This window comes from Hemitrygon akajei, chromosome 5, assembly GCF_048418815.1.
Source record: "Hemitrygon akajei chromosome 5, sHemAka1.3, whole genome shotgun sequence".
In the NCBI taxonomy this organism is placed as follows: domain Eukaryota; kingdom Metazoa; phylum Chordata; class Chondrichthyes; order Myliobatiformes; family Dasyatidae; genus Hemitrygon; species Hemitrygon akajei.
In genome coordinates this window covers 98,860,060-98,884,943 of record NC_133128.1, presented here as the reverse complement: position 1 = coordinate 98,884,943, position 24,884 = coordinate 98,860,060, and the positions used below count along the sequence as shown (strand labels likewise).

The window sequence follows — 24,884 nt, the reverse complement described above, 5'->3', positions numbered from 1 at the left end:
GGCACAGAGCATCAGATAAGCAGTGTTTACAAGAAAAGCACAAAAGAAACACATTTTACAAGGTTATGAATCACTAAGCATAGACAATAAATGCTGGCCATGCCAAATATACTTTCATGCCAAAGGTGATTGACATCTAAAATTCCCTCCCACAAAAACTGTTCAAGTTCACGGCCAGTTGATTTGATCAGACACACGAGATGGTGAAAGGATGAAGTTGAGATACAAGTTGACCTGACCAACGCAGTAGATGGCTTACTCCGGTTTCTCTAATTATAAGTGCCTGCTGCTAGAGGCTGCGCTTACAGGTGCTAAGCAGGAACGTTTACGCTAGCAGTGGTAGTTGGAAGGTGTATTGTTTTGAATGGCCCCTGATAGACAGAGATAGAGATGGAGATATAGAGAGGGGATGGGGATGTGGAGAGAGAAATGGGAAATATGGAAATGGGGGTGAAGATACTGTGATAGGCGGAAGACAAAAAATATCTTATAACCATATATTAGCGCCACATTTTGTTGTAATATCAACCTTTTCTAATGGTGTTGGTCACTTTGAATCAGTGTAAATTCAGCAATAACACATATTTACATAATCCCTTTAATGGGGCTTGACAAGTAGACGATCAAATGAATTCTGACAGCAAGCCATTTTGAAAAGGCCAGAGAATCATCAAAGCTTAAAGTACAGGAAGAGCTATTCACCCCAATGTTTCCATACTGGGCAAAAATGGATTTGAGAGAAGTTTCACACCCTAATTTTTTGGTCTATAGCCCTGCAGGTTGTGGTTTCTTTAACTGCTCATCCAGATTCTTGTTAAACACAATGGGAATTTCTGCCCTCTCCACCCACCAAAACAGTGAGTTTCAAATCCTCAATATTAGTTGATTGAACTATATTTTCAACATTTTTTCCATTCTTTCTACCAATTAACTTGCATCTTTGAAAATAAAAAAAAACTACACATGCTGGAAATCTGAAATAAAAAGAACAGAACTAGCAGGTGAGGGAAGATATCAATGGAAAAGCACATAGAGTTAATATTTTGTTACCTAGCTCTGAGAAAGAGTGCTCCAGCTGAAGCATTAACTCACATTTGTCTTCCTGCAAATGCTGCCCAAGCACCAGGATACTTCTGACACCATCTGGCTTTGTAAATATAACCTCTGCCCCTCAGGGTAGTCACCTTTCTGCAAAAGGAAAAGCTCTATGATGAACCTCTGGTAAACCACCCCTCAGTCTCAGACTGCATCCATGGAGACAAATGAACAGCCAACATTTTGAGTCAAGAACATTCATCTGGACTAAGTGAAGGCACTCAATCTGAAGTATTGAAATGGATGTCGACTGTCCACTTCTCTCTGTAGATGCTGCCTGAGGTGCTGAACAATCTTCGGGCTGTAGCTTCAATGTACCAGGCACCTCCATACAAATTCAGGCTTTTAATCATGGAGACAGCTAACTACCTACAGCACTGACTTGGTCCAGCATCCAAACTAACTCCAATACACAGAAAAGCAAGAGGCTACAGAGAGAGATAGACTCAGCCAGTTCCATCGTGGGTAAAGATCTCCCCACCATAACAGACATCTTAGAGTGGATATGGAGAAGATGCTTCCTCTAGTGGGGAAGTCGACGGCTAGAGGGCACAGCTTCAGAATAGAGAATGCCCATTTAGGGCAGAGATGAAGAAGAATTTCTTTAGCCAGAGCATAGGAAATATGTGGACTTCATTGCCACAGATGACTGTGGAGGCCAAGTCATTGGGCAGATTTAAAGTGGAGGGTGATAGGTTCTTGCTCAGTCAGGGTGTCAAATGATACAGGGAGACGGCAGGAGAATGGGGTTGAGAGGGATAATAAATCAGCCAGGATGCAATAGTGATGCATGCTCATTGGGCTGAATGGCGTAACTCTGCTCCTATGACTTATGGTCTTATCTAAAAGAGGTAATGTCTCAGGAAGGTGACATCCAGCATCAGGAACAAACCGCATCCCCACCCCACACCACCCCCATTCCCTGCCATCTGACAGGGGGTACAGGAGCCTGAAGACCCCATCTCATGGTTCAACAAAGTTTCTTCCCCACTGCCGTCAGATCCTTCAATCAACCTGAAAAACTCGAGCTATAACTTGGACCTCAGTTTTCTCTCCCTCAACTTTCACTAGTATTATATTTACCTTTCTGTGCAACTTGTATAATTTATGTTAATTTAATTTTATTTTAACTTGTATTTATTGTGCTTGTGATAAGATGTGCTGCTGATGCAAAAATCTAATTTTCATGCATTTATACTCTGTGTCTGCATGCCTAAAACAATAAACTTGAACTTGTAACTGGCATTTTATTTTTAATTTAGAGATACAGCACAGTAAGAGGCCCTTTTGGCCCAATGATCACACACCACCAAGTTCCACCCATGTGACCAAATAACCTATTATGTATGTCTTTGGACTGTGGGAGGAAACCTGAACACCTGGAGGAAACCATGTAGTCATGGGGAGAACGTACAAACTCCTTACAGTTAGCAGTGGGATTTAACATTGCAGATCATGGCAAATGATTTACTAATTATTGTTACTGTTCAAAATGCAGTTTGGCATATCCTTGGGAAGATGCCAAGCTTTTACTTCTCAAGGTTAGAACAAAAACACAGAAAACAACTGCTTTACTTTCCAGACAGAAACAAAAACACATGAAAACATATTTTTATACAGTGTGGGACTTCTGAGCAGTAACCTGCATTAGCGTATTGGAAAAATACAGTTGCAGCATAAATACATAATTGTAATTGGTATATCATTGTGTCCTCTGTGTAAAGGCAAAACTAAAACTGGGTCATTTGAGGCATGCTACAATGCTTAAGGCAGAGTCCGCAGCCTGTAGACTCACTTGCAGGAGAATGGGGTTCCTCTGCCCTTGTTACGTATGGTTTTTTCATGTATTCTGTTGTATTTCTTTATTTTCCTGTTGGTTTCTGCAAATGAATGAATCTTAAGGTTGTAGATGGTATATAGAGTTTGCTAATGAATTTACTTTGATCTGTGAAGATTAAGGTTTAGTTGTAAAATGCTAATGACCTTTGTCCTAGTACATACACCAATATAAATGCAAAGCTGTGATTCAGGGGGAGTTTCCAATAGTAAATAACAAATGGAAAAGTTTAATAAATGCACAAGCACAATCAATTACGCTTCCTGTGCAAACGATGTCCACTGCTATTGTTTGTTCCCCACAGAAAAGCTAGCTCAAGTGATCTGGAAGACAAAACCGAAAAATTTGTGTTCCGTGTAGTTGCCCCAAAGGATGTAAGATTTTCTTTCATATGTTTTCATATATTTCACTAAGACTCTTTGGACCAAGAAGGAGACTTTTAAAAGATCATGAAATTGAGGGCAGTAGGAAGCTGGCAAAGCACAGGAGTGAAGGTCTGGGGCAGATCAGTCACAATTATATTGACTGGCCCACTTGTGCTCTTGTTTTCTCGCATTTTTACACTTATATAGCACCTTCGGTAACTTTGTAATGTAGTAGCCAATTTACATACATTAGTCCCAAAACAACTCAAACCACTTTAGTTTTCCTGAATTATGATGATTCGTTGAGGAACATATTTTGATCACCTCTGTGGCAAACTTCTAAATGCCGCTTTAAAATTCCATTCAGCCCCGTGTGTCTGCCCTGCCATTTTATCACAGCAGATTTATTTTCCCTCTCAAACCCATTCTCCTGCCCTCTCCTTCACAACCTTTGACATCCTTTCAGTCAAAGGGAAAACCACGATTACCTTTCCCAGAAATAGCAGCTGTCATGAGATATTTTAAAATTGCATCATAGTCACAGAGTTTATCATATTGTTGTACAGTAGATTCTTTGGCCCACTACTTCCATACTAATCCTATTTTCCTGCATTAATTCCATATCACTCAATTCCCCACTCATTCAAGTATCTATTCAGCTGAGAGAGCATGAGGTTTCGTTCAAAAGCCTCATGCAAAAGCTAAATCCTGAAAAAAATGTGGCTGTGGTAGCGTATCGGTTAGTGTAACGCTATCACAGTGCCACCTTGCCCTCAACCTGGTCTCACCTGTCACCTGCCAGCTTTTCCCCTCCCCACACCTGGGTTCATTTGGAGTTTGTACATTCTCCTCGTGACCACATGCCATTTCTCCAGATGCTCCTGTTTCCTCCCAGTTAGTAGGTAAATTGGTCACATAGGAGTATTGGGCAGTGCCTGAATGGCCTGTTACCGTGCTGTATCTCTAAATAAAATAAAATAATGCCCAGCAACACGGGACTCCCTCAGCAGAGGACTGTAAGTCCCAGACCAAATTCCTGTGGGTAATCTTACAAACTGTGGATTTTGAATCCACAATGTTCTCATTTGGAAATGAAAGTGTTACCCAATGATCTGCAGCTGTCACAGGCACACAAATAGGAAGAGAGAGAATAAAGTATATACCAGACTGATTCGTATCTTTGACTTCATAGCCCAGCTCCCAACTGAAAGCAGAAGATAGGTGTTTTTGTTCTGATGTTTAATCGATTGCTGTTATTGATGATGGTCTGTACTTGACACTTTGAAGCAATTCAGGTGAAAATCTATTATAAAATATGGGTATGAAGATATAACTCCAAATGTATTTAAGACACTTTGAAATTCTGTTCAATTCATAATGAGGTTAACTCCAGGTGAGATATCTCTGAAGAAACAGTACACCAGTGATTCTCTCCCTTCTGCATAAAACGAGTTTCAACGTAGCTAAACCACAGTCAGAAAGTGAAGGTCACAACATGATCTAACTTGATGTAATGATATGTATTTATAACCCGGGAGGAACACCTACTATATCAATTTACCCAGAGAACGGACAGTCCCATTAATGATTCTGTTAAGCAAAGCCTCCATAATGTGCAGATTATCCAGTTCCATTCAGCTGCAAAAAGAGAAAATGCTGTACTATCTCCAACAATTAGAGGCAGCTACCATTACAACACTTAAAAGTCTTCTGGACAAGTACATGGATAGGAAAGGGTTAGAGGAATATAGGTCAAGCACAGGCAACTGGGAGTAGATTGGATAGATAAATGCAAGAGATTCTGTAGATGCTGGAAATCCAGAGCAATGCACACAAAATTCTGGAGGGTCTCAGCAGGTCAGGCAGCGTCTGTGGAAAGGAATAAATCACTGATATTTCAGGCTAAGACCCTTCATCAGGACTGGAAAGGAAGGGGACAAAGTCAGACGCAGAAGGTGGGAGAGGGGAAGGAGAACAAGCTAGCAGGTGATAGCTGGTAACAGGTGAGGGGAAAGGTGGATCGGTGGGGCGGAGAGTGAGGTGAGAAGCTGGGAGGTGATAGGTGGAAGTAGCAAAGGGCTGAAGAAGAATTACTCTGATAGGAGAGGAGAAAGGGAAGGAGGAGGGGAACCAGAGTGTGTTGATGGGCAGGTAAGAGGAGAAGGGGTAAGAGGGGAGTCAGAATGGGGAATGAAAAAAGAGAGAAGTTTAGAGAAATCAATGTTCATACTGTCAGGTTTGTTTTAATTTGGAGATGCAGTGTGGAGCAGCCCCCTCTGTCTCTTTGAGTTGAACTCCCCCACCCCTTCCGTCTCTTTCAGTTGCACCCCCACCCCTTCCGTCTCTGAGTTGCAAAGTAGTTACAGAGAAAGTGCAGTGCAGGTAGACAAACAGAGTGCTAGTGCCATGTCTGAGATGGTCGGGAGAGCAAGCTTTCATCTTTATCGTACAAGAGATAAGCTGTAGAGTCTTATAACAGTGGGTACAAACTGGCCTTGAGCCTGGTGACATATGTTTCAAGCTTTTGTTTCGGAGAGGGCGAAGAAAGTATGACCAGGGTGGGAAGGGTCCTTGCATACACCAGACAACAGAGATTTTGCTTTCTGAATATTTTTGGGTGAACCATGGATTTTGGGTTGCTGATCATAAAAATCACCATGAAATTCCCCTATCACGCATCATTTTCTGGAATTGCCTGTATTTGTTATTTCAATTCGTAATTCAAAAGTTAATTAAAATGTTGCCCACAATGCAAGCCGAGAAGTTTTCTGTCTTGTCCATGCAAGCCTGGACGGACATGTTTTGGATCGCCAACATGACCCCCAACAACAGTGTCATTATTGATCCTTCAGAGTTGATCTGAAAGCTGAGCTGCTACACAAAGGCAATGTCCACCCTTCAATACCAAGCGGCTACACAGTCCACATGAAACAAAACTACCAACATTTGGAAAGTCTTGTTGAAACACAGAGTACAGCGACTACATCTGTGGTGATCTGAAAGTAGAAGCACTGCTACTAGAAATACACCAAGTACTGTTCTTTCATTTGCAAATGGGGCAGCAACACTAAGAATCTCATTGTGTTAAAAAAAAGACTGTAAGCAATTGGTTCTAGGGCAGAAAAGTGAGGCACAGAAGTCACTTGTAGACCTAATAAAGATAGTTTTGCCTCCTCTTCATATAAAACTGGGCCTTGCGAAAATTTTGTGAAATTGATGAACAAGGAAGGCAAAAGACTTCAACATCTGAGACAAATGTTTCCCAGAATAACCGATGCCTTGATTAAGGAAGGCATCTTTGATGGTCCACAAATCAAACAGGTCATTAATTACAGGCAAATGGAAGAACTTCTAGTGGGACCAGAGAAAGACACATTGAAGGCATTCAAAGATGTTGTCAAAAAGCTTCATGGCAACTACAGAACACAAAACTATGTACAGCTGGTGGACAACGTGCTTCAAGCATACAAAACCACTAAGTGTAACAGGTCACTAATTATTCATTTTCTGTATTCCCATTTAGCCTTCTTCCCTGCGGATCTTGGCGCTGTCAGTGATGAGCATGGTGAAAGGTTTTACCAGGACATTGCGGTCATAGAGAAACAGTATCAGGGCAACTGGAATCCGTCAATGCTGGCTGATTATTGTTGGACACTTAAGTGAGAAGCCTCAGTACAAAGAAACATGGACACTGAGTACAAATAAAAATCAAAACATTTTTAGCTCCGGCGTACAGCAAAGCATCAGCACCATTATGTAATTCAACACATTATATCCAATAAAAGTTCATTTCTTGTTCCTCCAAATTCCTCCGTGATACAAGTTGTCTGAAATTATATTTGTGTTCTGCTTCAAAAATCATAATCACAAATTGGGCGGAAGTAACACTTTAGAAAAATTTGCTGTTCAGTGTTATGATTGCTGTTTTACTGAGGCAGTTGAAAGTGCAGAGTCGGGGATGGTGTTGGAAGCTGGTTAGTGCGATGGACTGGTCCGCCTTCACAACTCTCTGCAACTTCCTGTGGTCTTGGGCAGAGCGGTTACATACAACTTTTAACGTAGTGAAAGCCCGAATCTTCTCAATTTTTGTACCACCACCCTCAGTCATCTTATTTCTTTTTGTATCGTCATCCATGGCCTTTCTACGAAAGAGAATTACAAAGACTTGGAAAGATTTGGACTCTAGCAAATTTCTACGGATGGAGGGCATTCTGACTGGTGGCATCACCGTCTGGTGTGGTGTGGGGGGGGGGGAACCACTGCACAGGGTTGAAATCAGATGCTGAAAGTTGCAGACTCAACCAGCTCCCTCATGGGCACTGGCTTCCCCAGCAGCCATGCCCAAAAAGGTGCCATTCACCATCAAGGACACCATCACCCAGGACATGCCCTCTTCTCATTGCTGCCACCAGGGAGGAGGTACGGGATCCTGAAGACGCACACGCAACCTTTTAGGAACAGCTTCTTCCCCTCCACCATCAAAGTTCTGAACAGGCAACGAAGCCGTGAACACGGCCTCACTATTTTCGTACTACATATTTACCATTGTAATTTAGCGTATATCTTATGTATTGGATTGTAATGCTGGCACAAAGCAACGAATTTCACGACATGCCATTGATAAGGAACCTCTGAGATTGTCGGCCTCTGAGTGCAGGTCAATCCCCGACACCAAGACTGACCTCTGACAACCGAATTTCATGAAAATAAGCGATTCTGCCCACTGTGTCCATGACCTCGCTTTAAGAGCGCGATTCCCGCGTATACTTTCTTCACAAACTTCCAACGCAGCCCTACCATCGAACTACTCTACGCGATTCGTTATTTAGGTCCCGGGGAAGGGTCGCGACCTCCTTCCGCAGATGCTGTCCGACCCACCGAGTTCCTGAGCAGTTTGTGTGTTACTCTGGGTCTTAGCGTTTGCAGTCTCCAGTATTTAATTAGACTGATTCTGGTGGTATTGAGAGTTAACAACTGGACAGAGCGCTGAGAGAACTCGCGACTGTCTGAACAGTGCCATTAAATACCCTCAGAAGAGCGTCCACCCTTCTGCGTGAAAGGCATGGTATCCTCACACTGCCGCTGGGGCGTTAGTCTGCACTGTGCACTCAATCCCTCCGATCTACACACTGCTGGCTCGGGCGATGGGAGTACCGCTTTCAAACTGAGATTTATCATTTTAGTTCTCTACCCATGTACAATGCACGACGTGGCGTCTGAATCCTGGAACGAGGTCTCTAACAAAAGCTATTGTCCCTAGTGTAAACTGGAGAGTTCTCGATGCCGTTCTCGCTTGGAGTCACCTTGTTGAGTCAGAAGGCCTTCTCCCCCGGGCAGAAAACACCAAAATTACCGGGTCGTGGACACACTGGTTAATTGCATTCCATCCCCGCCCCCACCAGTGAAAAAGACGGGAGCACTTTCAGAAGGACACATTTCAACTCTCACCAGCCTTCTGTATGCGAATTACGGGAATGGAGGGGGAGTACCGTCCCAATGCCAACATAAGACCATAGAAGTAGAATTTGGCCGTTCGGTCCATCGAGTCTGCTCCGCCATTCCATCACGTCTAAATTTATTATCCCTTTCAACTTCATTCTCATGCCTTCTCCCCGTAACATCCTTACGAATAAAGAACCTCCGTTTTAAATATACCCATTGAGCTGGCTTCATTCTGTGGTAATGAATTCCACAGAATCACCACCATCTGGCTACAGAAATTCCCCCTCATCTCTACTTTGAGGCTGTGCCTCCTGGTCCTAGACTCCCCCGCTATAGGGAGCTTCCTCTCCACGTTCACTCTATCTACGCCTTTCAGTATTCGATGTGTTTCAATGCGATTCCACCCCCATTCTTCTAAACTCCAGCCAGTACAGGCCCAGAGCCATCAAACGCTCCTCGTACATCACTTTGCTAACTCCCCACAGGGAAGAAAACACAGACACAGACTTGATCTCTCTCTCTCTCTCTCTCTCTCTCTCTCTCACACACACACACACACACACACACACACACACACACACACACACACACACACACACACACACACACACACACACACACACACACACACACACACACAATAAGCGAGGAGTAATAACGTTGTCCTGTTGTGGCTCCCTTTGGACCCCAATCAATTGTGATACACATAGTAACATTTTTAAATTATCGCACAGGATGATTCAAATAATTTTTTGGCAGTAACGACAACCGGATAGCCACAACACTGCTGCTTTTATTGCCTGCTGTACAAGGTACACAGGTAGATTAGAAATAGCCAATATATATCCAGAAAATCACCTCCCCTCTCCGTTTCTCAACAGATAATTCCTGAACAGATACCAGAATCTTGAAACCTCCATAAAAATACCCGAAGTGTCTGTCGCCTTTATTTTTGTGAGCTAAAGTTTTTAATCGCCTCTAGGCTTCCCGTTGTGAGCGAAAATGAAGCTTTGTATTAAATGTTTTGGTTTTTTTGGTTTAAATCTCCCTGTCCGCGCAATGCTCTGAGTACAATAGCCAGGCGAAACGTGACCCTAACACAGTAACAACGGATTACAGAGAGTGTGTAGCCGCAGACCACAAGCCCCCTCGGGACCCCCTACAGAATACTACGAAGGAGGAACGGTCTCCCACTTTAGAACTTCTCAGCAGCTCGGGAGCAAAGCATTAAGTCGATTCACTCAAGCGAGACATTTGCGACCGACCAGATCACACAATCAAACGGCATGTCCAAAAAACATGCAAACATGATATGTTACCTAAACAAATAAATTCAATATTAAATACACGTTCCTTTTTTAAAACTAAGTTTCTGGAATACAATTGCAGTAGCAACAACGTGAATTCTTGTATATTCATCAGTTGTAAGACACAAACGGTTGCAAATATCAGATCAGCCTTCTGATCTCATCCGCTGGTTGCATTATTTAATGGTCCTTGTCATATTATTTCAATGTGCACTTGAAAAGGATTCACTCCCAGCTTTTCCAACAAGTCATACAACTTAGCAAGAATTCGCATGCATGTTGAGCATTTGACTGTTACGCTACGAACTCCTATCTACTTGATCCGACACAATTCTGCACCGACTCAGTTACAACATTGCGAAAAACGCACAACGCGACAGTCTAGTTTTTCACTAAAACATGTAAATATTTTTCTAAAAAGCAACAAACACATATCGAGTTTAACATTAGCAAACAGCTGGATATAAATTTCACAGAGAATTTAACCACAAAATATTCAATACTTCAGTAACAGAACCATAAATGTAAAGATGCTCAGCGAAATATAAAAACCTTTACTTTCCAAAAGATATTCACATCTATTATGTTAATGCAAGCTCATCTTTTATATATACATAAAATGCAATCTATCTGTATGAAAGCGAAGCTAATGCTATTACAGGTCTCGCGCTATTTTTGTCTTGAAGTTCAATATGCACTGATTAAAAGTTACATTAAAAGTTTGTAAAACTTTTCAAAAACTTTTTATAAAAAAACAGAAATTACAAAATCAAAAAATCGTTTTTGCTCACCATAAAAATGGTCGTCCCGTTTATTTAAGGAATAAATGTTTTCTGTTTTCTGCCTCGCTTTAATCCCGATTGCATGTAAGAAGCGTCTTTCCAGCACGCAGTGGTTACACTATCTACAGGCACTAATCTGCAAAGTGACGGCTCTCTCACCGAAATCATATTCCCACAGGGCAGCCAGAACCACTAACAGGGACATTTTAATTATTAACTGACAAAGGGTGACATTGCGCTGAAAGAACTTTATATAAATGTACAATTGCGGCTTTCTGTACAAGAATAGCAATTACTTATAATTTTATTATCAAAGATAAGTTTCATTTAATAATTTCAATGCTTAATATTGGTTAATATCGAACTTCTTTGATTTATATGAACATTGTTAAAATCTACTCCTCCCCAACTCCTGTGTAGCCACCCGGCTTTCTTGGATTGATCCAGTGATCGATAATACGCATGCGCGTTATAATCGTTATCGGGATTTGTAGTTTTCTCATTCCGAACTAAGAAGGAGATCGTTGCTGACTACAATTCCCAAGGTTCACTGCGGTCCAGGAAAGCTTTGCAACCCTTCCCCCACCTTTCCCGAATGGGAGTGCGCATGTACAAGAGGACCACCGTGGCAATATGGCGCTGCGCAGTGCTTGGGATGCTCAAGCCACTTGTTTCTTGTTGTGGGTGAGTTGTCAGCGGTTCTATTCCCTGTAGCAGGCGTTGAGGGACAGAGGGAGGGTTGTTTGTGTGGAGGAAGGGGAAGGCTGAGACCAATCAAGAGTATTTTTAGGGTATGCTATTAGGGATTGACAGCGGGTGAGCAGATAGTTCGGGGTTGACTCGGGTGTCTGGTCAGGATTGCCGGCGGCGGTCACCGAGACATTAACCCCCCTCCCCCGTGTTAGGCAACCAGACTACCCCTATACTTCCCGCCTTCCCCCGCACCGCAATCATGACAAACAGATTCCACTCTTCGCATCGCAACCAGACGTCCCTGTCCTTGCACCCCCCCCCCCCTCACCGCATGACAACCCCTGGCAAAACTTCTCCCACTCCCACTTCGCCGTTCTTTATGGGATCGTTGTGAATGTGTTAACCATGCCTCGGCAGGTCGCCTCAAAAGTTCAAATACTGTTCCAGAAATCCGAGATGGCACTCCAGTGTGATATTGAGGTGTGGTAGTATAGTTTGATCTCTTGGCTTATGGAGCAGTTGGTAAATTTTAGTGTAAAATAACATTGCATTGTTTGAGAGGAGAGCTGGAGAGCTATTGTACCTTTCCTTTCATCAGAATCACCTAAACAGACCAAATCAATTGGCTGTTTGAGAAAGTTTGTAGCCCGCAGTTTGCTCGTGGTTGCTGCATTGTAACAGTCACTGAACTTCGAAGTGCTTTGGGACATCCTGAGACCGTGAAAAGCTCTCCAGAAATGCAAATCATTTTTATGAGTCAGTCGCCTTTCACTAATTTAAATCTCAGCAGGTTTTTTGGGTTTGGCAGGTAAATGTCACATAATTGATTTGTTTGACCCAAGTAAATGTTTATACAATGCTTAGTCAAATAATAAATTGTGTAAATAATATTGGCATTCATTAGCTAACCCACTCCCAGCTCCCACCACACGCACTATTATGCAGATGAACAGTGTTTTTCAGAATATTTCAGGTGATCTGTGACTTGTGTCTTAGAGAGTCTGTTAAAATGAATGTGCATAATATTCTACTTGCTATATGAATATCATGTGGCATTTGTTTACAAAAAATATTTTTAAACATTATGCTAACATTGTTAACTTGTTCATCTGTTTTTGAATCCAAATTTCTTATTCACTCGTGATGGAACTATTAAGACCATAGCTACTGCTCATTGTACCCGCAAGAAACCAAGCTGACATCTGGTCTTTTTGACACAAGTTCCATGTTCACAGTGTGCTCTGTTGAACTCTGATTCAGAAGTATATCCTATTTTTTTAAATCAGAAAGTAAGTTCTGTGAAGCAGTTCCAAAACTAAGTTAGACTGAAATCTGATGAAGATAACTGTTTGAAGCAATCCTGGAGTATCACTCCAGGAAAAGACTCATTTCATTATGTTTCAAAGAATTGTTTTAGAACATGAAAGGTAAAGTTATGCAGTTTGCTCCAACACCCATAATTCAAAGGCCTTTACTGAAATTCCATCAAACATGAGCTTGAATGTTACTTTTCCAAGGACAAATACTTTTAAAACATTTGAATTAAAAACCAGAATGAGTAAAACTGTCTATGCATATGTCAAAAATATCACCAACATTTCATTTGTTATTTTATTTAAGGATGATTTGGCTTGTGGATTATTCCAGTTACATGCCACTGAAGCCAACTCTTCACTACGTTCTGAAGTGACTTAGCTAACCACTCAACTATATCAGAGATAACTCGGGTCATAAATACTACCCTTGTATGCAATATTCACATTGTGAAGAAGAAAGACAAACTTTAATGGGATTGTTGACATTTAAATTTCATTTTGTGCTTGGATGGCAATAATGAACTTCAAGCAATTTGAAACTACAGTATGTCAATAAAAAGCAGTTGCCTTGTTCACAGCATGTAGTTATAGAGCGTAGAATATTGGACAGCACAGTAGAGGCCCTTTGGCCCACAAAGTTGTGCAACCTTATAACCTACTCCAAATTTATTCCCCCCTACTTAGCCATCCCTTTTTCTTTCATTCATGGGCAATCTAAGAGTCTCTTAAATGTACCTGGCTCCTTCATCACCCTTGGCAGTGCACTCCACTCACTCACCACTTTCTGTGTTTAGAAAAAAAGCAGCCCTCTGACGTCCCTCTTATACTTTCCTCCCAACATCTTAAAGTTTTGCCCCTTTGTACTAGCCATTTTCACCCCAGCAGTCCATTCAATATATGCATCTTGTCAACACTTATCAAGTCTCCTGTTATCCTCCTCTCCAAAGTGAAAAGCCTTAACTCACTCAACCTATCCCCATAAGATATGTTTTCTAATCAAGGCATCATCCTGGTAAATCTCCTCTGTACCCATGTCCTTCCTATAATGAGGTGACCCAGAGTTTTATAGAGCTGCAACACTATCTTGCAGCTCTTGAACTCAATACCCCTACTAATGAAAGCCATACACCATGCTCCCTATCAGTTTGCACTAAAACTTTGAAGAATCTTTGGATGTGAACCTCAAGATCCCTCTGTTCTTCCATGCTGTTATGAATCCTACTATTATCCTTATATTCTGCCTTCAGATTTGACTATCCAAAGTAAATCACTTCACACTTCTCTGCATTGAACTTCATCTGCCATGTGTCAGCTCTGCATCCTATCAATATCTGTAGTGACCAACGCTGTCCTGCAGTTAATATCTACAACGCCACCAACCTTGATCAGTTAAATAAATTATGGTATCAATTCACTAATAAAACTGATGCTTCATTGTTTTGATACCATGAGAAGCATTAATGCAAAACATGTTGATCAAATCTTTATTTAGGGTGCCATGGTAGTGTAGTGGTTAGCACAACACGATTGCAGCTTGAGACATCAGAGATCAATCGTGGAGTCATTTATAAGGAGTCCACTTTGTAAGGGGATGTGGTTTTCCTCAAGTGCTGCACTTTCCTGCCACAATCCATACAAGTACCAGATTAGTTAATTGGTCATTGTAAATTGTCCTGTGATGAGGTTAAGTTTAATTCATTTGTCTGGGGTTGGTGAGGCGGTGCTACATGAAGGGCCAGAAGGACATACTCAGCACTGTATCACAAAATAAATAGATTCCTACCACCTGTCAGGTGTGTACTTTCTATTTGAAAGTGAAAAGGGAAAGGGGAAAAAAAGTAAACTGTTGGAAATATCACAATCAGGTTTATTACTGATGTGTTTTGGGAATCTTGTTGATTTGTGGCAGCACGTTAAAAAAATACTATGTTACAATTTTTTTAAAAGGAGTGCGAAAGATAGGTAGTGTCTATGGACCATTCAGAAATCTAATAGCAGAAATACAAAGCTAGAGTTGTAGGTTATGTGTCCAGCATCAAGGACATCTTCAAAATGCAGCTCCATCATTAATGACCCCCATCACTGAGGACGACATGCCTTCTTATTGGTACCAACAGAGAGGAGGTACCAGAGCCTGAGGAAACATGTTCGGAACAACAACTTACCCTCCACCATCTGAGTGGACAATGAACTCTATCTCACTATTTTTGCTCTTTTTGCTCCCTTTTATCACAAAACTACAAATTTCATGGCATATATCAGTGATATTAAACCTGATTCTGATATGTAAATTTTTTCAGTTCGGTGTTGATCCAGAAGTTTGTAATGTACCCAGTCAGAAAGTGAAATTCTGTTTCTCAGGCATGAGTAAGAGAGTTAAAAAGTTAGCTAAGTGGAAGACCAGGATTCTCTCTTAAAATCAAATGGAGATGTTCTGCAAAAATGCATTTGGTTTCCGCAGATTAGAAAAGGCACACTGAGAGCAGCATGTACAATACTTTGAATTGGAGGATGTACAAGTAAATCGCTGCTTCAGAACATATGTTCTGGTCTCTGGTCAGCACAGAAAGAACATAAAGGGGTAGATATTACATCGCCTGCAGTTGCATTAGGATGGGAAGTGAACATTGTTGGAACCTGAAATAGACAAGTGATCCAGGAGGCATTGGTACCATCAAAATGTTGAAAGTGTTGAGCAGCTACACCACACACTACTTCCCATTCAAAGATCAACTTAATTTGCCATATACATTTACATCTATTACAAATTTGCTGTGGTGTGTTGGTCAGGGCGCAATAAAAATAATAAAAATAAAGTTAGAGGTTAAGGAATAAACACATAAATACCAGCATGTATTTATAATGTAAACTGTGTTATAAACAGTAGTTTAAAGTGTTTGCAGATAGAGGGAGGTGAGGGGCTAACTAGAATAGTTGATCTGATTAACTGCCTACGGGAAGAAGCTTTCAAGATGAGGCTTTTGTTTTAATAATCCTGTAATGCTTTTCGGAAGGGAGCTATTGGCAAGAGAAGTTTGCAGGTGAGTAGTGCCCACAATCATATTTCCTGCTGTTTTTTGTTGGGCATATACAAGTCCTGCAGTGACGGTAGATTGCAGGTAGTTACCTTTTCTGTTGACACAAGAGTTCGCTGTAGTTTTGGAATGTGAGAGGATGTTGCACCAAACCAGACAGTAATGGTTGATGTTATGATGGCAGTGTAGAATTGTACCAAGGGTTTTCTTTCCCCCTTTCAACTTGCCAGTCTCAGTAAGTATGCTGTAACAATTCCAAAGATTCGCACTTCTCAATGTGATTGACTCTTGCATACAGAGAAGCAGTCTTGTTCACCATCTGAATTGTATAGAATAAGGGTCTTTGTCATGTAATCAGTGATCTGCTGTTAAGCAACTTTCCTGAGATCAAAATTACTCTATATTTAGTATTACCAAGGCCTTGTGTTGTTATGCAACAAATGAGATGTCAAATAATATACGTATTTGATGCATATGTGGCTGGGCATTGAGCATTTTTGACCATGCAAGGGAAAACAGCATCGACTGTACCAGTGGTACCTCCCTCCCTGATGCTCTAAACAACTTTAATTCACATTTCAAGGCATGCTACACAATGCCAACCATAAAAGCCATTCCCCTCCCAGGTAGAAGGCATTGTAACAGCAGCAGACATACAGGCTGCAGACCCCACATACTTCAAATCAGCTACATCATCCCACACCTTCAGAGCTAAATGACAATAGCCCCGTGGTACTGACACTTATCATCTTGAAGTTCATTTCACAGCTGGTAGTGGCACACATCAAAAACTCTATTCCTCCCACAGTGAACACTCACCAATATTCTCACTGATGCTATTGTTCTACGACGGATGCCATATTATCTGTCATGTAGCTGGCCATGACACACTGAGAAAACAAGGACACTTATGTCAGAATGTTGTTTCTGGAATTCAGTTTGGCATTCAACACTGTTGTCCCACAGACCCTGGTGAACAAACTCCTATTTCTTGGTTTAAAAACACTACTGTGCAACTGGGTATTGGACTTCCTACCGAGGAGACCTCATATAGTTACTCATCATTCTCAATGCAGGTGCCCCCCAGCTTTGTGGTGACTGCACACATGACTGCACGGCCAAGCGTCTGAGTACTCACATTGCTAAGTTCACCAATGACACAACAGTGGTGTGCCTCATCACCAACAATGATGAGGTGGTGGAAGAGCTCAGTACTAGGTGCCAGGCAAATAAACTCTTCCTCAATGGTTATCGACTTCACACCACTCACACTGCTCTTTACATCAGAGGCACAGCAGTGGAAACTGAGTGGTTTCAAACTTCTGGGAATGCACATCTTGCACAACCTCTCATAGTTTCGGAACACATTCTACATAATCAGGAAAGCTTACCAACACTTGTACTTTCTGAGGAGGCTAAAGAGAGAGCTGGACGATGCCCATCTATACTCTCATCATTCTACAGATGCACAGTAGAGAGCATCCCAACATGTTAGACAATCCATTTCAGGCTGCGTAAAAAGAGCTACATTTTAATCCGGATGGCGATTGAGATTTCAAAGGCACAGTTTTGCAGCAGTTCCTCGGACTTGAGGAAAGACCAATCAGCAAGAGGCAGGGCATTAAAAGAGCTAACTTTCAGGTCCACGTTTAAGATATAAAAATTAGAGCTTTGAGCTGGTTTTCTCTAGGTTAGACAATCCACTCCAAGGTACATAAAAACAGTTACCTTTTAATCAGGACAATGATTGAAATTGTAAAGGCAGAGTTTTGCAGCAGTTTCTCTGGGTTGAGGAGTGACCAATCAGCAAGAGGGATTCATTAGAAAGAGAGAATACAAGTAATCCAGGTGCAAGCAGAGTGGCCATTTTTTTGGAGTGTGCCAGTCTTTAGAGTGGCTTTGGCTCATCAGGCTGAGGCAAGTTCAGGCTTGGGTGAGGTAAATTGTCTTGTAAGTTACTCTCTGTTCTTATTTGTTCATTCCTCATCTATTTGTGCACAGTAGTGCAGTGAGAATGGCTCCAAGAGCAGTGTTTTGTACTGTGTGGGATGTGGGAATTCTGGGAGACTCCACTCCCTCAGATAAACACATCTCCACCAGGTGCACTGGGCTGCAGCTCCAGAGAGAACATATTAAGGAACTGGAGCTGCAGCTCAATGACCTTCCACTCATAAGGGAGAACGAGGAGGTGATGGACAGGAGCTACAGGAAGGCAATCACGCCTCAGTTGCAGGATGACTATAAGGAGAAGGAGGGGAAATGCACAGCCAGTGCAGAGTACACCTGTGGCTGTTCCTCTCAATAATAATTATACAACTTTAGATACTTTGAGGGGGACGACCTACTGGGGGCGGAGCCACAGTGATTGAGTCTGAGAGGTGAAGAGGAATGCAGTGTTAATAGGAAGACTCCATAGTCAGAGGAACAGAAACAAGGTTCTATGGGTGTAGGTATAAATCTTGGTACGTATTGGCACCAATGACATAGGTAGTTAAGGCGAGGAGGTCCTGAAGAGAGATTTTAGGGAGCTCAGTAGAAAGCTGACAAACAGGACCTCCAAGTCAAGTCAAGTCACTTTTATTGTCATTTCGACCATAACTGCTATGTACAGTACATAATAAAAATGAGACAACGTTTTTCAGGACCATGGTGTTACATGACACAGTGCAAAAACTAGACTGGACTACATAAAAAACAACACAGAGAAAAAAAAACAACTACACTAGACTACAGACCTACCCAGGACTGCATAAAGTGCACAAAACAGTGCAGACATTACAATAAATAACAAACAGGACCATAGGGTAAGGTGTCAGTCCGGGCTCTAGGTATTGAGGAGTCTGATGGCTTGGGGGAAGAAACTGTTACATGGTCATGAAAGCCGGAATGCTTCGGTGCCTTTTCCCAGATGGCAAGAGGGAGAAGAGTTTGTATGAGGGATGTGTGGGGTCCTTCATAATGCTGTTTGCTTTGCAGATGCAGCATCTAGTGTAAATGTCCATGATTGGCGGGAAGAGATGATCTTCTCAGCTGACCTCACTATCCGCTGCAGGGTCTTGCGATCCGAGATGGTGCAATTTCCGAACCAGGCAGTGATGCAGCTGCTCAGAATGCTCTCAATACAACCCCTGTAGAATGTGATGAGGATGGGGGCTGGGAGATGGACTTTCCTCAGCCTTCGCAGAAAATAGAGATGCTGCTGGGCTTTCTTTGCTATGGAGCTGGTGTTGAGGGACCAGGTGAGTTTCTCCGCCAGGTGAACACCAAGAAATTTGGTATTCTTAACAATCTCTACCGAGGAGCCATCGATGTACAGTGGGGAGTGGTCACTCCGTGCCCTCCTGAAGTCAACAACCATCTCTTTTGTTTTGTTCACATTCAGAGACAGGTTGTTAGCTCTGCACCAGTCCGTTAGCCGCTGCACCTCCTCTTTGTAAGCTGACTCGTCATTCTTGCTGATGAGGTCCACCAGGGTCGTGTCATTGGCGAACTTGATGATGTGGTTCGAGCTGTGTGTTGCAGCACAGTGGGTCAGCAGAGTGACCAGCAGTAGACTGAGCACACAGCCCTTGGGGGCCCCTGTGCTCAGTGTGATGGTGTTGGAGATGCTACCTCCGATCTGGACTGACTGAGGTCTCCCAGTCAGGAAGTCTAGGATCCAGTTGCAGTGGGAGGTGTTCAGGCCCAGTAGGCTCAGTTTTCCAATCAGTTTCTGAGGCATGATTGTGTTGAATGCTGAACTGAAGTCTATGAACAGCATCCGAACGTATGTGTCTTTTTTTGTCCAGGTGGGTTAGGGCCAGGTGGAGGGTGGTGGCAATGGCATTGTTGAGCAGTTGGGATGGTACGCAAACTGCAGGGGGTCCAGTGAGGGGGGCAGCAGGGTCTTGATGTGCCTCATGACAAGCCTCTCGAAGCACTTCATGATGATGGATGTGAGTGCAATTAGGCAGGACACTGAAGACTTCTTTGGCACGGGGAACGATGGTGGTGGCCTTGAAGCATGTTGGAACGATGGCACTGCTCAGGGAGATGTTGAAGATGACAGTGAGAACATCTGCTAGCTGGTCTGCACATCCTCTGAGCACTCTACCAGGAATGTTGTCTGGTCTAGCAGCCTTCCGTGGGTTGACCCTGCACAGGGTTCTCCTCACATCAGCCACGGTGAGACACAGCACCTGGTCATTTGTAAGGAGGGTGGATTTCCTCGCCACCTATACTCCAGGGTACTGATCTCTGGATTGCTGCCTGCGCCACCTGCCAGTGAAGGTAAGAATAGGATGATTTGGCAGGGTAATGAGTGGCAGAAGAAAGGGGGCAGATGTTCAGATTTATGGATCATTGTGATCTCTTCTGGGAAAAGTACAACCTCTACAAAAGGGCGGGTTACACCTGAACCCGAGGGGTACACTACCCTTGTGAGCAGGCTGGCTAGAGTTGTTTGGATGGTTTTAAACTAATTCGCCAGGTGATGGGAACCAAACTGATAGTGCTGGTGATGAGGTAGCTGCTTTACAAACAGAGACAATATACAGTGAGACTCCTAGCAAGGAGAGGCTGATGACAGGGCAAAATTGCAGTCAACAGGATGAGTTGCAACATGAAAAGTGGACAAAATTGAAAAGAGTGAATACAGGACTGAAGGTGTTATATTTTAATACATGCAGTATATGGAATAAGATAGGATAAATTTGTAGCATAGTTACAGATTGGCATGTATGATGTTGTAGGTATCATTGAATCATGGCTGAAAAAGATTATAGCTGGGAGCTTAATATCTAGGAATGCACATTGTATTGAAAGGACAGACAGGAAGGCAGAGTGGTGTTACTCTGTCAGTTTAAAAAAAAAGAAATCAAATCGTTAGAAAAAGGTGACATCGAGTCAGAAGGTGTTGAGTCATTGTGGGTAGAGCTAAGGAACTGCAAGGGTAAAAGGACCCTGATGGGAGTTATAAACAGACCCCCAAACAGTAGTAAGGATATGGTCTACAAGTTACAGTGGGAGATCGAAAATGCCTGCCAAAAGGGCAGTGTTAAAATACTCGTTTGGGATTTCAGTATGTAGGTAGATTGGGAAAATAAAATTGTTGCTGGATTCCAAGGGGGGGGGGGGATTTCCAGAATGCCTGCAAGATGGCTATTTAGAGCAACTCATGGTTGAGCCCACCAGGGGATCATCTATTCTGGATTGGGTGTTGTGCAATGAACCGGAATAGAAAAGAACTTAAGATAAAGGAACCCTTAGGGGAATTTGATTGAATTCACTCTGAAATTTGAGAAGGAGAAGTCAAAGTCAGCTGTATCAGTATTACAGTGAAGGGAATTACAAAGGCATGAGAGAAGAGTTGGTCAGAATTGATTGGTAAAGAACACTGGCAGGAGTGATGGCAGAGCAGCAATGGCTTGAATTTCTGGAGGCTATTGGGAAGGCACAGGATATATCAAGAAGTAGTCTGAGTGCAAGATGACACAACCATGGCTGACAAGAGAAGTCAAAGCCAAAACCAAAGAAAGGACATATAATAAAGCAAACATTAGTGAGAAGTAAGAGGATTGGAATGCTTTTAAATACTAACAGAACACAACTAAAAAAGTAATTCACAAGGTAAATATGCATTACGAAAGTAAGCTCGCCAGTAATGCTAAAGAGGATACCAAAAGTTTCTTCACATGCATAAAGTGTAAAAGAGAGGCAAGAGTGGATATTGGACTGCTGGAAAATGATGTTGGGGAGGAAATAATGGGGGACAAGGAAATTGCGCACAAACTGAATACGTATTTTGCATCAGTCTACACTGGAAGACACTAGCATTATGGTGGAATTTCCAGGTGTCGTGGATCATGAAGTGTGTGAAGGTTCTTGGGAAACTGAAAGGTTGATATGTCACCTGAAGCAGATGACCTACACCCCAGGGTTCTGAAAGAAGTGGCTGAGGATATTGTGGAGGCATTATTAATAATCTTTCAAGAATCAATTGATTCTAGAATATTTCTAGAAGACTGGAAAATTGCAAATGTCACTCCACTCTTCAAGAAGGGAGACAGGCAGAAGAAAGGGAGCTGTCGGCCGGTTAGTCTGACCTCAGTGGTTGGGAAGATACTGAAGTTGATTATTAAGGATGTGGTCTCAGGGTACTTGGAGGTACATGATCAAATAGGCCGTAGTCAACATGGTTTCCTCAGGGAAAATCTTGCCTGACCATCTGATGGAATTCTTTGAAGAAGTAACAAGCAGATTAGACAAAGGAGAATCAGTTGATGTTGTGTACTTAGATTTTCAGAAGGCCTTTGACAAGGTGCTACAGTTGAAGCTGTGAGCCCATGGTATTACAAGAAAAATTCCAGCATGGACAAAGCAGTGGCTAATTGGAAGGGGGCAAAGAGTGGGAATAAAGGGAGATTTTTCTGGTTGGCTGCCAGTGACTAGTGGCTTTCCATAAGGGTCTGTGTTGGGACCGATTCTTTTTACGTTATATGTCAATGATTTGGATGATGGCTTTGTTGCAAAGTTTGCACATTATAGAAGATAGGTGGAGGGGCAGGTAGTTTTGAGGAAGTAGAGAGGCTACAGAAGGACATAGACAGATTAGGAGAATGGGCAAAGATGTGGCAGATGGAGTACAGCTGGCCCTCCTTATCCACGGGGGATTGGTTCCGGGACCCCTCGTGGATACCAAAAAGCACGGATGCTCAAGTCCCTTATATAAAATGGTGTAGTATTTGCATATAATCTACGCACATCCTCCCATAGACTTTAAATCATCTCTAGATTACTTATACTGCCTAATACAATGTAAATGCTATGTAAATAGTTGTTATACAGGCAGTCCCCGGGTTACGTATGAGTTCCGTTCCTGAGTCCATCTTAAAGTCGGATTTGTACGTAAATAATACCGGAAGTACATCTGCTATTACTTAGCATCTGTTCATCAAACGTTTGTCTTAGTATATAGTATATATTTTACCTTTCTATGCATATAAAATGCTTAAGAAACGTATGTTATCCAATAATTAAACCACTGCGTTGCTTAGTAATAATTGTAGCTTTCATCGGGGCAGGGCCTTTCACAAGCTTCATTATTCTCACTTTATCTGTTATCCTTTAAAATTGTTCCAATCGTTGACCGACTGTAGCCTAACGCTTTTCCAATGACCGATGGCGTTTCGCCTCTTTCCAAATACTTTATTATTTCCACTTTATTTTCAATCGCGATCGCTTCCCGTCAATGGAACAGAAACACTGTGGGCAGCGGGCCTCAAGCTCCACCGGCTCCCGAGGTCCACTGGGTCCTAAGGACCACCGCACTGAGACAGGCTAAATGGGACAAGTGGAGGCTGTGCTGGGTTTTGGTATTTGATCCTCCACAATATTCCGTGTGGGAATTTAAACTGGAGGTGGCAGTGTTTTTTTTAACGAGGTAGGATTGCGAGCTCGACATCAACCCAGAACGGATGGTACGGGAGTCACTGGATTGACATCAACCTGGCACGGGAGTGGTCTGTCACTGGATCGAACTCGGGAACCTCCATTCTCGAGCCCGGCGCTGATCTCACTGCGCCACCAGCCAACTGGTACGTGGGGGGGGTGGGGTCAGGGTGAATCTTACTAAGAAAAATTTAAGCCAAATACAAAGTTAAACATTTAACACAGAGTCAACGGCAACGACTTAAAATGCCATACGGCGTCGTGATCCAACTTAAAATGGCGGACGGCATCGCGATCTGACTTAAAATGACAGATGGCGTTCTCCTTCCTCAGTTCGTAAGTACAAGTTGTCCATAAGTCGGATGTTCGTAACTCGGGGACTACCTGTACTGTATTGTTTAGGGAATAATGACAAGTAAAAAAAGTCTGTACATGGGACACGAGGTAAACGATGCTCAAACAATGAGTGCTGGAGAGAGAACTTCTGGGTTTTCCTGATCCGTGGTTGGTTGAATCCACGCATGCGGAACCTGCGGATAAGGAGAGCTGACTGTGTAGTGTTGGGAAGTATATGGTCATGCATTTTGCTAGAAGAAGTGAGAGGGTTGACTGTTTTCTAAATGGACAGTATATACAAAAATCTGAGGCGCAAAGGGAATTAGGAGTCCATGTTCAAAGGTTCAAAGGAGGAATGATTCTAGGATTGAACGGCTTATCATTTGAAGAGCATTTAATAGAAGTCTCTTGATTTCTACAGCCCAATGGTCACCCGTATGATTTTCTAAAATTCAGTATTGTACTACTTTGGCACTTACCGTTCCGCAATGCATGATAGAATTACTTAGATTAAAATGCTTTACACAACCTCATGATGCCTCAAATGCTTTAGAGCCAATAACTTAGCTTTGAAGTGTAGCCGTCTTAATATGAATCAAGTATAAGCCAATTTGCACAAGCAAACTCTCATAAAAAGAATCAGAATCAGGTTTAATATCACTGGCATATGTTATGAAATTTCTTGCTTTGCGGCAGCAATATGTTGCAATACGTAATAGAAACAATGTGAATTACAGTAAGTATATATATGAAATAGTTACATAGGGTAATTCTAGGCAGTTTTTAGTGTAGGCAGTTCTAGGCAGTTTTTAATGGTCGGCACAACATTGTGGGCCAAAGAGCTTGTAACGTTCCGTAGATTTCTATGTTTGATGGCTCTGGGCCTGTATTCACTGGAATTCAGAAGAATGAGGGGTGACCCAATTGAAACCTGTCAAATGGTGAAAGGCCTTGATGGAGTGGATGGGGAGAAGGTGTTTCCTGTGGCGGGAATGTCATAGACCAAGGGATACAACCTCAGATTAGAGGGGCATCCTTTTAGAACAGAAATGAGAAGGAATTTATTTAGCCAGTGAGTGGTGAAACTGGAATTTGTTGTCACATGCATCTGTGGAGGCCAAGTCTTTATGTATATTTAAGGCAGAAGTTGATAGATTCTTGATCGGTCAGGACATGAAGGAATACAGGGGGAAGGCAGGAGATTGGGGCTGTGAGGAAAAATGGATCAGCCATGAGCATGGAGCAGAC

At 42.5% G+C, this 24,884-nt stretch overlaps 2 protein-coding genes across 2 annotated transcripts in view; one reads left to right on the top strand and one right to left on the bottom strand.

Annotated features, from left to right (window-relative positions):
* sema5ba (sema domain, seven thrombospondin repeats (type 1 and type 1-like), transmembrane domain (TM) and short cytoplasmic domain, (semaphorin) 5Ba) overlaps positions 1-10,979 on the bottom strand; it is a 607,738-nt gene extending 596,759 nt beyond the window's left edge. The window contains exon 1 of the mRNA XM_073046134.1: positions 10,838-10,979. The gene's annotated coding sequence lies outside the window, so the exon portion shown is untranslated. The remainder of the gene's footprint in view (positions 1-10,837) is intronic.
* A 453-nt stretch (positions 10,980-11,432) lies between these two features.
* pdia5 (protein disulfide isomerase family A, member 5) overlaps positions 11,433-24,884 on the top strand; it is a 211,341-nt gene continuing 197,889 nt past the window's right edge. Inside the window, exon 1 of the mRNA XM_073046123.1 lies at positions 11,433-11,512. Coding sequence (XP_072902224.1) covers positions 11,462-11,512 — 51 coding nt within the window. The 5' untranslated portion in view covers positions 11,433-11,461. The remainder of the gene's footprint in view (positions 11,513-24,884) is intronic.